This window comes from Rhinolophus sinicus, linkage group LG05 (assembly GCF_036562045.2).
Source record: "Rhinolophus sinicus isolate RSC01 linkage group LG05, ASM3656204v1, whole genome shotgun sequence".
In the NCBI taxonomy this organism is placed as follows: domain Eukaryota; kingdom Metazoa; phylum Chordata; class Mammalia; order Chiroptera; family Rhinolophidae; genus Rhinolophus; species Rhinolophus sinicus.
Genome location: NC_133755.1, coordinates 4801065 through 4814490, shown reverse-complemented (window position 1 = coordinate 4814490; position 13426 = coordinate 4801065). Strand labels below are relative to the sequence as shown.

At 37.1% G+C, this 13426-nt stretch overlaps 1 protein-coding gene across 10 annotated transcripts in view; it reads left to right on the top strand.

Moving 5' to 3' along the window:
* The window catches only part of KIDINS220 (kinase D interacting substrate 220), a 91879-nt gene that overhangs the window by 57049 nt on the left and 21404 nt on the right, over positions 1-13426 (top strand). For 6 of the 10 annotated variants that reach the window (XM_074331659.1, XM_074331658.1, XM_019755948.2 and 3 more), the window contains exons 23-25: positions 9021-9199; positions 10519-10745; positions 12787-12900. In XM_074331659.1, coding sequence (XP_074187760.1) covers positions 9021-9199; positions 10519-10745; positions 12787-12900 — 520 coding nt within the window. The remainder of the gene's footprint in view (positions 1-9020; positions 9200-10518; positions 10746-12786; positions 12901-13426) is intronic. The other 4 variants (XM_019755954.2, XM_074331661.1, XM_074331660.1 and 1 more) reach the window with 1 other exon arrangement.

Below are 13426 nucleotides of genomic sequence, written 5' to 3'. Positions count from 1 at the left end.
TAGGACTTGGGGAGGTGGTATGCTGTGGTGCGCCAGGCTTTCCCTCTGCTGGAAACCTTTTTGCAAACTGAATCTTATGCAGAATCCCAATAAATGAAGCAGGGTGAATATCAATTAATTGATTCAAATTATAACATTGCCTAATAAATTCAGTTAGTAAGGAAAATGAGCTATTCTGAAAATTGAAGCATGTGGATGATTTGCAGTCCTACATTGGTTTAAACATCTATTTGGTTCTTTGCTTAGTTTTGGTAATATAATATCGAAAATTCTAAATCCTACGTAGATGCAGATGTTCCCGATTTTTAAACTTGACTTTGTAATGGCAAGATGTTTTCCATTAATCTGATACAGAAAGTTGAAAGACGAATTGGGAATTTTGCTTTGTAGGTGAATCACCAATATAATCTTACAGTTGCTCCCCTTATAATTAGTTGAAGTGTTGGTGCTACTTCTCCACTAGGTCTGGTCACCTGGGTCATGAATTAACGCTGCGATTTTCTAACTGGTTATTACTCTCTGTGCTCAGGCAAGTAGGGTGACTTGCCTGCTTAACTTTGTGAACAGAAAAGTGTTGGTCTGGATTAAAAGAAAAACAATGCAGGAATTTAAATGTGCACATGAAGATGGAGGAGAAATTTTATTTCAAAGGCTGCCAAAAACTGATACAGGAAAAGCAGGAGGACCTGGTCACACAGGCTTAAATGTTGGTCTTCGTGTCTTAACATTTAGTATGTAGCAGCATTATATTTTATTACGTTTTTAAGGAGTTAAAAGCATGTAAATAATTACTGTAAGAATTTTGAACTGTGTCTGTGGCACCCAGTTTGAACCAGTACAGTAGTGCGCAGGGCACAGGCTTCTGAATCAGGCAGGCTCGGGTCCCAGCTCTGCCGCTTACATCCGGGGTAATGTCAGGCCAGTTGCTTAACCTCTCTGAGCCTCAGTTTCCTCATTTTAAAAACTGAAATAATGTTTCATGGAGTGTTGGCGATAGAAATTAGATAAATGAGGTAAAGCACCTGGCTTAGAGAATGCAGGCAGTAGGTATTAAATAATACTAGGATAAACATTAATATAATAATAATTGAACAAATACTAGTTTACTTCCCTGTGAATTATTTATAATTTTTAATATACACTTTCCTAGTACATTCTATTTAAGAAAAAGGACACTTACTCAGAACATTTGACATAATACACATGAATGAAGGCTGGGCCTGTCAGTATTGCAGCTGAGCCTGAGCAGGTACCTCTCTGAGCTTTCGTGTTTTACCTTCCCTGTTTGTCGATCGTTTTTCAGCCCTGTAGTTACCAAAATTACATTTAAAGCCAAATGAAGTTATGCTTCAGCTGTGTCATTTTTACACCAGCCGCCCTGGGAGCTTGCACGTGGAGGGCTATCTATGCTGTGTTCATTGCCTTGCAAGACAGCACCTTCCACATGGCAGGGCTGGAGTTGGAGGGAGTACCTCCAGGGCCCGGGGCAGGGTCCTAAATCTACTTAACCCCTTTGAAATACGGAAAATGCAGTCTAGAGGGTTAAATGGCTTGTCCCAAGTCACACACAGTTCACAAGTGACCCAGCCTTTAAATGTATTTTGTTATTCCCTCTAACAAATCAGTCTCATTGCTTTTACTTTAATTGTCATACATTATAGCCTTATTCTGTTACCTCAGAGCAAGTCTGGATTTAAGGAGTCAGTGCGGTAAACATTCTTTCATTTCAGAATACAGCCGAGTTGTACTTCATGCACGCGTTCTATTCCTAGAGATCACTGCCTTTGTCCAAACTACATTTAATGGGAAGCATTTCACATGTAAATATGTAGTAAGTTTACATAACAGCTTCAACAGGAGACTTTTCCCCCTCAGACTTTGCTTATATTAAGTTTCCTTGTCAGTTGAACACTGGCGAATTGAATCGAAGCCTCATTTCTTTTTGAGTGTAAATGCTTTTGTGTCAAAATAATTCAGTGCTCTTTTCTAACTTACAAAGGAGGAGATTTGGTTTTTTATTAGTTTCAGGTGTACAAAACAATGTAATAGTCAGACATTTATACCCCTCACAAAGTGATAACCCCCCCTCCCCCAATCTACTACCCCTCTGACATCGTATATAGCTGTTACAGTTCCACTGACTCTATTCCTTATGCTGTACTCAACATCCTGTGACTATATACATATTAAATTATAGTTGACATTCGTATTATTCAGCTTCAGCTTCAGGTATACAGTGCAGAGGTCAGGCACCTACATGGTCCATGAAGTGGTCTCCCTAATGAGACAAGTGTCCATTGGATACCCTACAAAATCTTTACAACATTATTGATTATATTCCCCAAACTGTCTTTCGTATCCCCATGGCAATCTCGTGGTTACCAATTGTGCTTTCTACCGCATTTCCCTGAAAATAAGACCTAGCCGGACCATCAGCTCTAATGCGTCTTTTGGAGCAAAAATTAATATAAGACCCAGTCTTATATAAGACCCTTTATTATATTGTATTATGTTATGTTATGTTATATTATATTCCCGATATATTCCTAGTATTATATTATATTATATTATATATTATATTCCCAGTATTGTATTGTATTAAGACCGGGTCTCATATTAATTTTTGCTCCAAAAGATGCATTAGAGCTGATGGTCCGGCTAGGTCTTATTTTTGGGGAAAACACGGTAATCCCCTCACCTTCTCCCTCATCCCCACCCCCCTCCCATCTAGCAACCCTCAGTTTTTCCTCTATATCTCTGAGATCGCAACAGACATGTGACAAAATGCGCAGCCTCACTGATCATTAGAGAAATGCAAATAAAACCCACAATGAGATACCACCTCATTCCAGTCAGAATGGCTGTCATCAATAAATCAACAAACAACAAGTGCTGGCGAGGATGTGGAGAAAAGGAGATGTTTATGGTCATAAACTTTTCCTCTTATTATCTCTCGTCCTAGTTTGGTTTTAGTCTCTGACCATGTTTGTTATTCATGCTCAAAACAAAAAGCAAGAACACTGAAATATGTGCCAGCAGCACTGACTTGTGACCCAGAAGGGGGGCATAACTTGGAACGGGGAGCTGTGGCACGGGAGGTGCTGGGCCTAGTGGTACCTGCCGCCAAGGCCACATTTGTGCCGCCCAGGTGAAGCCTGGCTGAGGCCCAGCTGCACATGTGTAAATTGTGTGTCTAATGACCATCTGCTGAGCTTGCATATCGAACATCTTTTTAACCCATTAAATCACATGCCTACACGTTTCCTCCATTAGTAGAAAAAAGTAATCTTAGGCTTTAATGTTTTGGCCATTTAGATCATCTTGGAGATAATTTTTTAAAAATGTACCCTAAGCTCTTAGTGTACATTGTTTGATTTCTGTGGCAATGTAGAAAGTACTTCTACGGTTTACTTTATTTAACCCTAATTAGACCATCTTTAAACATGTAAGTCAAACACATTAAGTACTTGAAATCAGAAACAAACAAACAAACCTGAAGGTTGGCACAATTATTCATTCAGTGTGCGCAAGTGCTTTGTGTAGCTACTGAATCGGATGCCTGTAAATGCAGCATTATTTTTGTAGGCTTTGAAAAGTAGTGAGGACACCTGACACTGTGCACACCGTTGCCTCGTTTTCTCTTCCGACAGTAAGTTCTTTGCTCCATCGAGTGCTCTGCACTCAGCAGCCTTCTGTGTGTGGGTGTTTCCAGCTTTTGTCACTTTATTACTTTTGTTACTTCAGCTGTAGCAAGGAAAGCCTCTGTCTTTCTGAACCCCTAGGCAGTGTTCTTTCCAACAAAGTATGAAAGGTGACTCATAGAATCGTTATCCACGTACTTTTATAAGACTCTTAGGAGTGATTAAAACTAATGGGATGCAGCAAAGGCAGTGCTCAGAGGGGAACTTGTAACTGTAAATATCGAAGTTAAAGAAGAAGCAATGTCTTAATAGCCTAACTTCATACTTTGAGGAACTAGAAAAAGAAGAGCAAATTTCAAAAATTTCAAAGCTAGCAGAAGGAAGGAAATGTTAAGATTAGAACGGAGATAAATACAATAAAGAACATAACAATAGTGAGAAGCAATGAAACCAAAAGTTTCTTTCCAAAGATCAGCAAAATGGACAAAGCTTTAACTAGACTGACAGAAAAGAAAGACGGAAAAAAAAAAATCACAAATAATTAAAATCAGAAAGTGTTGACATTACCACCAATCTTACAGAAATAAAAAGAATTGCAAGAGAACACTCAATGAATGCAGAAAAGGCATTGACAAAACACAGCACCCTCTCATGATAAAAATCATCAGAAAACTAGGAATAGAAGGGAACTTTATTCATGATAAAGGGCATCAATGAAAAACCCACAAGTGACATTATTCTCAGTGGTGAAAGACTGCAAGTTTCCCTCCTAAAGACCGGAACAAGACAAGGATGCCTTGTTGAAGCCTCACCCCGCATGTGATGGTGTTGGAGGCCAGGCCTTTGGGAGGTAACCAGGTTTAGATGAGGTCACGAGGGTGGAGTCCTCATGGTGGGTTTAGTTTCCTTCTAAGAAGGACCAGAGAGCAAGTTGCAACACAGAAGAGGGTTCTCATCAGAATCCCCTCAGGATTGTGCTGGCACCCCGATCTCGGATTCCAGACTCCAAAAACTATGAGAAATAAATGTTTATTCTCTTGTAGCAGCCTGAGTTTACTTAAGACACCCACTTTCACCTGCTTTTCAGTGTTATACTGGAAGTTCTGGCCAGCACAATTAGACAAGAAACGGAAATAAAAGCATCCCAATTGGGAAGGACAGAGTAAAACTATCTCTAATAACAAATGACATGATCCTGCATATAGAAAATCCCAAAGAATCCACAACAAAAAATTTAACCAACAAGGTTAAATACGTGCACACTGCACACTACAAAAATTGCTAAATTAAAGAAGCTCTGAATAGATGGAAAGATATCCTGTGTTCGTGGATGGGAAGACTGAATATTAAGATGTCAGTATTACCCAAAGTGATCTATGGATTCAGTGCAATCCCTATCAAAATTCCAATAGCTTTTTTCGTTTTGCAGAAACGGAAACCTGATTCTCAAATTCATGTAAATTGCAAGGGACCCCAAATAGCCAAAACAATCTCAAAAAAGAAGAAGAAAGTTAGAGGACTCATACTTCTCCATTTCAAAACTTATTACAAAGTAACAGAAATCAAAACAATGTGGCATCAAAACAATGTTGTGGCATTGGCATAAGGATATAAACCAGTGGGATAGCATTGAGAGTCCAGAATAAACCCATACATCTATGACCAACTGAGCATTGGACAAGGGAGCCAAGTCCATTTGATGGGGGAAAGAATAGTCTCTTCAACAACTAGTTCTGCGACAAGTAGATTTCTACCTGCAAAAGAATGAAGTTGGACCCCTGTTTCACATCATGTACAAAAATTAACTCAAAATGGATCATTCTACTCTCTCCCAAGTACAAAGTTCTTCTCGATATTGGGAAGGATAATGAAAGTGAAAATTATTTTAAAAGAATAGAGTTCTTTGGGGATGATAGATTGTCTTGTAGTTTACTTACAAATATTTATTAGGCAGTAGTGATAAGACAGTATTCTAGAATAGGCGCTGGAGATACAATGGTTGACAAAGCAGACTTCTTCTTCCAGCTTGAATGGTATTTACAGTTTAGGGTGCGGGGTAGACATTAATAAAATAATTCCACTAATGGATATAACGTTCCAGTTGTGATAATGTGGTATCCCAGAAAACCTATGTGCTAGGAGGGCTTGTCATGGAGGAGGACCGCCTGGTCTCAGGGAGGACCTCCCTGAAGCCGGGTGGAGCTGAGCTGCAAAGCAGGAGCAGGTAGAGCTGGGTAAGGCAGAAGGAGAGAGCTTAGGTTAGCTCCTACCTGGGGTGTGGTGGTCTTTCCACAGGTCGTAGTGGACTTAGCAGTGGATGTGATTTTATCTTCCGTTTTTTACCCTTGGCAACAGTGCTGAGTGGGTCTTTTCTGTGTGTTCCACCGATCTCCCAGAACCTCACAAGTGCTCTGTGCGTAGAGGATTTAACAAATGGACATGCACTGAGAGAAAGTATTTGAGAGTCTACTAGAAGTTAAATTTGTTTCAAGGTAATAAAATTCTGAGGCAGTTAAGAATTTTCCCAGTTTAAAATTTTAAAGAAAATTTATCTTAATTTTTAATGTCTTATGATGAAATAATGACATTATTAGGCAGCTATTTTTAGATAAAGTATAATAAATAACACCTCCAGAAATTATGCTCTTAGAACCTGTTTATGTTTTGATTTAAAATAGAATTTTTCCCATGTAATTTAAAACCTCATTTTGAAAGGAAGTAATATGAATGGCTTGTGTAATTTCTGCCAAGGAATTAATGTGGACTTTGTATAAACCACTGTCATTTATAATCAAAATGCTTTTAACTTACACTGATGTTGGCATTAACAAGTACTGTACTGCTAGATGGTAGCACAGAAAGAAATTGCATTTAAACTTACCAGGATCTCATTGATGCCTGAGGTTTTATGATGCTTTCTATAGGCCATTTAACTGCTGGCAGCCTGAATTCACATGATTCATATTACTGGAAATTTGAATTCACTCTTAATTGAAAAGTGAAGTTACATAAATTCTTTAAATACTAACCTTTGGAAAAATACCTGAAAAAAAAAAAAAAAAAAAAGGCACATATGATTTGGGTGATCCACTGCCAGAAATGCCCATTTACATAAATATCTCTTTCAGTAGGACAGTTTCATGTGCTGAGCTCAGAAGGTTAGGTAGAGACTTCAGTCTGGAACCAGTAATAGACTATTGGCTTGGAAACAGCTGTATTGTTTATCAGATTGAGAACAGTGTTCACATTCAAGCTTAAGCAGAGCTGGCGTTAAAATTCAGTTAATATGTTTCATGTGACTTGTCAGCTGTGTGTTTTTATCTAAATCTTGCTAGCTTCTCTTCTGAGGATTTTATGTTAAGCTCCTGAAATAGATCAACTACCTTGTGAACTGGCTGAGCTCTGATACTTTGGCCACTTCTGCAAATGATTCTGTACAACCCTTCTCCAAGTTTTCCATTTCATTTTAAATATCATCAGTTTGAATGCCATTTTAATTTATTAAGAAGTAATCACATTTCAGAGGGCTTTTCTAATACATGCATGTGTGCCTGAGTCCATAACAGGGACTTCCTGAAATTCATTAAGACAAAATTGCCATCCTTATTTTCTCACCAGCACCCTAGTCTTTTCTTGTTTGCTAATTTTGTTCTCTGGATTTTCCCTTGGATGGCCTTTAATGGTCTCAGCAGTAAAGTGCTAGTCCCAAAGAAATAATATAACTGTAACTAATACTAGATTAAGAGCCCATTTCACTTTTGGAAGGGCCTGAAAAATCTTAGTGCTCCTCTGAAACTGGGGTCAGTAAAATCTAACAGTTGATATTCTTGACTAATTAATTGGGAGTTGAGGATCTTGAAGATATCTCCAAATGTACAGTGATTTTAAAACAGCTTTATGAGGTATAATGGACATACATTAAACTGCCATGTTTAAATTGTACAGTTCCACAAGTTTTGATACTCGTATATGTATTTACCCACAAAATCATCACCACCATCAGGAAGGTGGACACATCTGTCATTTCCAAAAGTTTCCTCCTGTGCCTTCGGAATGCCTCCCTGCCTCCTTTCTGCCCACTCCCCTGACCTCACAGGAACCCCTGACCTGCTTTCTGTCCCCATAGATTGTTTTACATTTTTCTAGTTCTGTGTAAATGAAAACATACAACTGTGCAGTCTTTATTGGCTGTATTCGTTCACGCAACCTGATTTATTATGAGATCGACCATGTCAACGTGTGTGGGAGTTCACTCCTGCGTGTTGCTAGGTGGTGTGCCATTATATGGCTGTGCCACAAGTTTGTCATCTCTTCATCTATCAGTGGGCATTTGGGTGTTTCCATCTTTCTCACCTATCTCCTTGTCTTTTTGTCTCTTTTTCATATTTTCTATCCCTTTATTTCTCTGTGAAGCATTTTTACTGCTTGCCTCAGATCGGCCCATTACCTGGCATGTGGTATTGAACCATATGGAATTGTCAGTAATGACCATTTTGACCTATAAAAAATGGCAGTTTTATATAGTTCGACAAAAAAGGATTTACTAAGTATTTTTTTAATGACAATTCTTGTTTTTACATTTAAGACTTCTGCCTGATACAAAATTGTTTACATATTTTGTAAACAATTTTTAAAAATTTAAATTTAAAAATTTAAATTTTAAAAATTAAAAAAAATCAACTATTTAAAAAAATTCTGCATAATAAAAAATATTAAGTGACACACTATATTCGTAGTTATGTCTAGTTGGTAAAATTATGTCTTTCCTCTGTTTTTCTGTATTTCTCTGCCTTATATATATGCTTATCTATTAATAGTAAGCATATATTACTTTTACAATAGAAAATAAAACCTTGTTTTAAAAAAAGGAAAAACCTGTGCTAATTATTTTCTAGTCTTTGTAATTTATTTAAAGATTATTCTTTATTTCTTCTTTTCTTTGCAAAGGCAAGGCCCATGGTATTCTATAGTAAACGTGGTTTTAGAGCCAGTCAGATTTCTCTTTCCGAGTCTTGCGACTTTAGGCAGGCTGTTTAATTTGTATGAGACCCGCTATCGTCATGTGTAAAATGACAACGCATTTGATTTTCACGGAGACATAATCAGTAACGCTGCAGTACTGGTGTATGTGTTACTTTTTCCCTCTGTTTTTCTAACCCAAGTCCTGCCTTTGGTTAAAGGCAATGTAATTCTGACCTCACTTGTTACCTAGTAATTTTACCACTTATTTTGTTTTTCTTTTTAAAAATTTTTTTTTAATGAGAGCAAAGTGTATAATGTGTTATTTACTTTTATAAATAACGAATTTTAAGTTACATATAGAATTTGCTTTTCTAATCATGGCATTAATTACCTTTTTCATTTGTTTCTTGTTTGAAGAATATCAAAGAATATTCCAACAACTAAAGATGTTGAACCACTACTTGAAATAGATGGAGACATAAGAAACTTTGAAGTATTTTTGTCTTCAAGGACCCCAGTTCTTGTGGCTCGAGATGTGAAAACCTTCTTGCCGTGCACTGTAAACCTAGACCCTAAACTACGGGAAATTATTGCAGGTGGGTATTAATAGGAAATTTAATTTTTTCTTCTCTAAAGTCCTAACAAATTTTCCCATTTCTAACTTAGCTAATTAGTTTCTCCTGCTGCATGAAAAACCAAGAAATACTGAACCAAGCACTACACAGGAGGATGAATGGTTAGGAGTCTTGACGTCCTTTGGGGAATGTTAAGGAAATGTTGTTAAACTGACTTTATTATGTTCCCCAACCCACACACCTGAATCCTTATTTTGGAATTAGATTCCTTTTAATATATGGTCACCACTTTAAGATGTCAGTCCATTGTAATTGTTCTGTCACCAATCTTCTGCTCTTAATAGAGATCTTTATCCAGAGAGATAAACTCTTTATATTACTTTTTAAATTTTAACTAAATTTGTGGACTGGAACTTGAGGATAGAGACATGAAGTATGGGGAATAATTTAAGTTGTTCTTGAGGTATCTCTATATATGTACGTGCACGCATGTGGGCACACACGCACATACACCATCCACACACCACACACACCCCATACACACACACACACTGCACACACAGCATACACACACACACTACACACACAGCATACACACACACACCGCACACACAGCATACACACAGATATACCCCCCCCACACACACACACACATATCATACATACACACATATAACACACCACACTCATACCCCCCACACAGCACACAGCACACACAACACACACCCCATACACACACATAACACACACATACCCCCCACAGACACACCACAGAAACACACATACACAGCGCACACACACAACTTTTCCTGGAACACACTATCTTGTGTGTGACCCCGGCACTGCTGAGCCACCTCTGAGTTTCCAGGAATTACGAAGAGAGAGCCTTGGACTACTTCTCCATTCTTGTTGTAGACACCTGTTAAAAGGCTGTTGTCGTTGTTGTTCAGAGGCAGGTAAGTTACGTCGTTTGCCAGCCACAGCCTCAACTGACATTGTATTTGTTAACACTAGGCAAGTGTGCGTTACTAATGGTCGGTAACACTTTATGAATCAAGAATTGCTAGAATAGCACCAACAAATACTTTAAAAAGTCAGAGAAAAATTTAAATTTCTGGTAACCGAAGAGAAAAATCCAGATGGTGATTTTCAAATGGTGAAAGAAGCTTTTATGCAAAGTGTGAGTAGTCAGGAGTCCTGCTGCTTCAAGCCAGCTGGAACCCCGGGCAAGAGTGACAAAATCATGTTTCTCTCTAGTAACTAGAGGAGGAAGTGGTAACTGGGCTAATTATTAATGTCCTATTTTCGTGTGCCTTCTGGGGGATCATTTAATTTTTCAGATGTTCGTGCTGCAAGAGACCAGATTAATATCGGGGGCCTTGCATACCCCCCACTGCCTTTACACGAAGCTCCTCCTCGACCACCGTCAGGCTATAGCCAGCCTCCGTCTGTCTGCTCTTCTTCCACGTCCTTCAATGGGCCGTTCGCAGCTGGGGTTGTGTCACCACAGCCGCACAGCAGCTATTACAGCGGCATGACGGGGCCCCAGCATCCGTTCTACAACAGGGTAAGGAGGTGCTAGGACTCTCTTGTTGGGAGAGCTTGTTCTAGGGAAGCACCAGAAATTTCTGCTTATGGAGTCTCTTATTGTTTGGAAGCTGTACTTTAGCTGTAAAATATGAAAAATGTTAAGTTTTAATTTAATATGATTTTTTTAAATCAAAAGAAGTTGGAATTTTAATAAGTTCTAGATATCAGTTGAGATGGAATATTAGCGATGCTTTTTGCTTTCATTTATTATCTCGATAAGAAAGTGAACTTAGCAGTGGCTATCCTGTGATTCAAAGGAATTTGTTGATAAGTGTTCCATTTGTTATATCTTGTTAGTAATTTATATTGACATTTAAAGCAATGATAAACTTAAATTTCTACAGTAGTTCAGTAAACCTATAGTTAATATGTGTTATAACTTTTAACTATGAGATAATGATGGAAAATACTGCTTTAGGACTCAGATGTTATTGCCAGATAACAGTACCGTACCCCATTTCTGGAGTCTTATTTCAGGTTACCTTCAGTCATTATAATTGTTTACTAAGTGTAAATATGATAACTTTCTACTTCAAAATATGGAAGCACAATTAATTATTGGTGGTGTTCAGACCCTATCAAGTTTAGTAGGCCCAAGCTGTCTGCACCTTAATTAACACTAATATTTCCTATAGGACAATGGAGCGTGAACACTAGTATTATATTTTCTGGAACTAACTCTAAGATCCATTGCAATTCCTTATTTTTGTTGTTTCCTTGTTTAGTCTAATTCAAGAAAACATAGGGGCTAGTATTCATAGAAGCAAAGTGCATACCTAAATAAATTTCCCATGAGCTAGGAAGAAAAAGAGTTTAGAATAAATATGGTAAAAAAGGAATTCCAGAATTTAAATTTTCAATTTTTGAAAAATGTTGGCCGTATAAGTTCCATTCTTTTACTCAGACAAGGAGAAAAAGGCAGAACAATCGCATGTTATAATGTCTCCCATCCTTGGAAACTTTGATAGGCCGTGTGAAATGCAAGTTTTTATTTTCTGGTCTTCAAATCTGCTGTAATGTAACTTACTTAAAATGGCTCAATTGATCATTACATGACAGTTCAACTTTTGAGACCAAGAAGTTTTTTTTCTTTTTTATTTAAAAAAATTTTTTCTGGGCTGAGACCTTGTTTGTGTTCACTAATTTTACATAAACAACAATCGTGATGCTTTAATAACGTTTTATTATTTTTAAAACATATAAAATTCTCTCATGTTGTTAGGTCTAGATTTTTTTGGCTCTAGTTATTTGAGGTTTCTAGTCTGGAAATTAAAAGCAGAATAATTTTCTTAAAATGGCAGGAGTGAAAAAGGTAGGGGAAGATGTTATTTCAGTGTAATGAAGCTTGGGGAAATTTTAATCTTTATAGTTAGCCCAGCTAATCTGATAGCTCCTATTAATATGAAGCTTGTTACAAATAAATGCCATAGTTATAAATCTTAACAATCGATTTCCCACTAAAAAAAATAAGCTTGCTTATTTGGAATTAGAAGATAAACTCCAGGGTGTAGGCTGTAAGGTAAACTGTAGGAACTGAGAGTAACAGATACTCCTGGAATTCATGCTAGGGTGTTCTCGTATAATTGAGACCTTTTTTGGTCTTTCTTAAGGCTAATCTTCTTTTGTAAAGAATAGTATTCTGTTAAGATTCCACTCTACCTTTTTTTAAGAGATTGTGAGTTAATATTTGTAAGTCTCTTAGAACTGGACACATGGTGATAAGCTTGTAAAATTGTTAAATGTAAAAAGAAACTCTTGTGTCAGATTGTAAGGTATAAAATTTAGTTGCTTAAAAAAAAAGCTTTTAGTAAATCAAAACTATAAAAATTTAAATGCTGTGTCTTAGGTTCGAGTTTGATATCTTACGGAATATGAGTGAGGTTTTTTTCCTTTGTTTTGTCACTTGCATTAAAAGTTTGGAGTTGTATTTTATTGGTTAGTTTCATTTGATAAGTCTCATTACACTTTGATTTCTGTGATTGTTTATCCCCTTCTTTTGTTACGTGTTTTTTCCATAGCCATTCTTTGCCCCATACCTTTACACGCCAAGGTATTACCCTGGCGGTTCCCAACATCTCATCTCACGTCCATCAGTAAAATCGAATTTGCCCAGAGAGCAGAGCAATGGCCTAGTAAGTATAAAAAAAGGGTAACTAAAGTATTAATCTAATAAGGAACGCAGAGAGCATTAGAAGTTTGATTGTTTCCTTTCTGTAGTGAAAGTACAACTTAGTTTATAAATAGTTTTAAGAAACAAGCTATTACTAAGAAAATATATTTTGTTTTCATTTCTCATAAATATCTATGCAGGGAAATGACTAGTAGCCTCAGTGGATGAATGTTGAGTTGTTGACAATCAGTGCTTCTGGCCGACAATGTAGTGTTGGTTACCAGACTTTTAAAAGTAAACCTTTACGTCTGATAATTTCTAACATCTTTTTAAAGGATATACATATATGGTATCTATATATACATGTTAGCTCTGTTGGATAAAAATTAGATGACGTATTGAAAGAACATTTTAATCTAATGGCAGAAATTAAATAGGGTAAGGAAATCATTCAAATGTACTATTGAACCTAACAAAATACACCAGTGCCTAACATGTTAGGTGTTCCTGATGATAAACTTAGTTTAACAATTAAAAAAATATTCCTG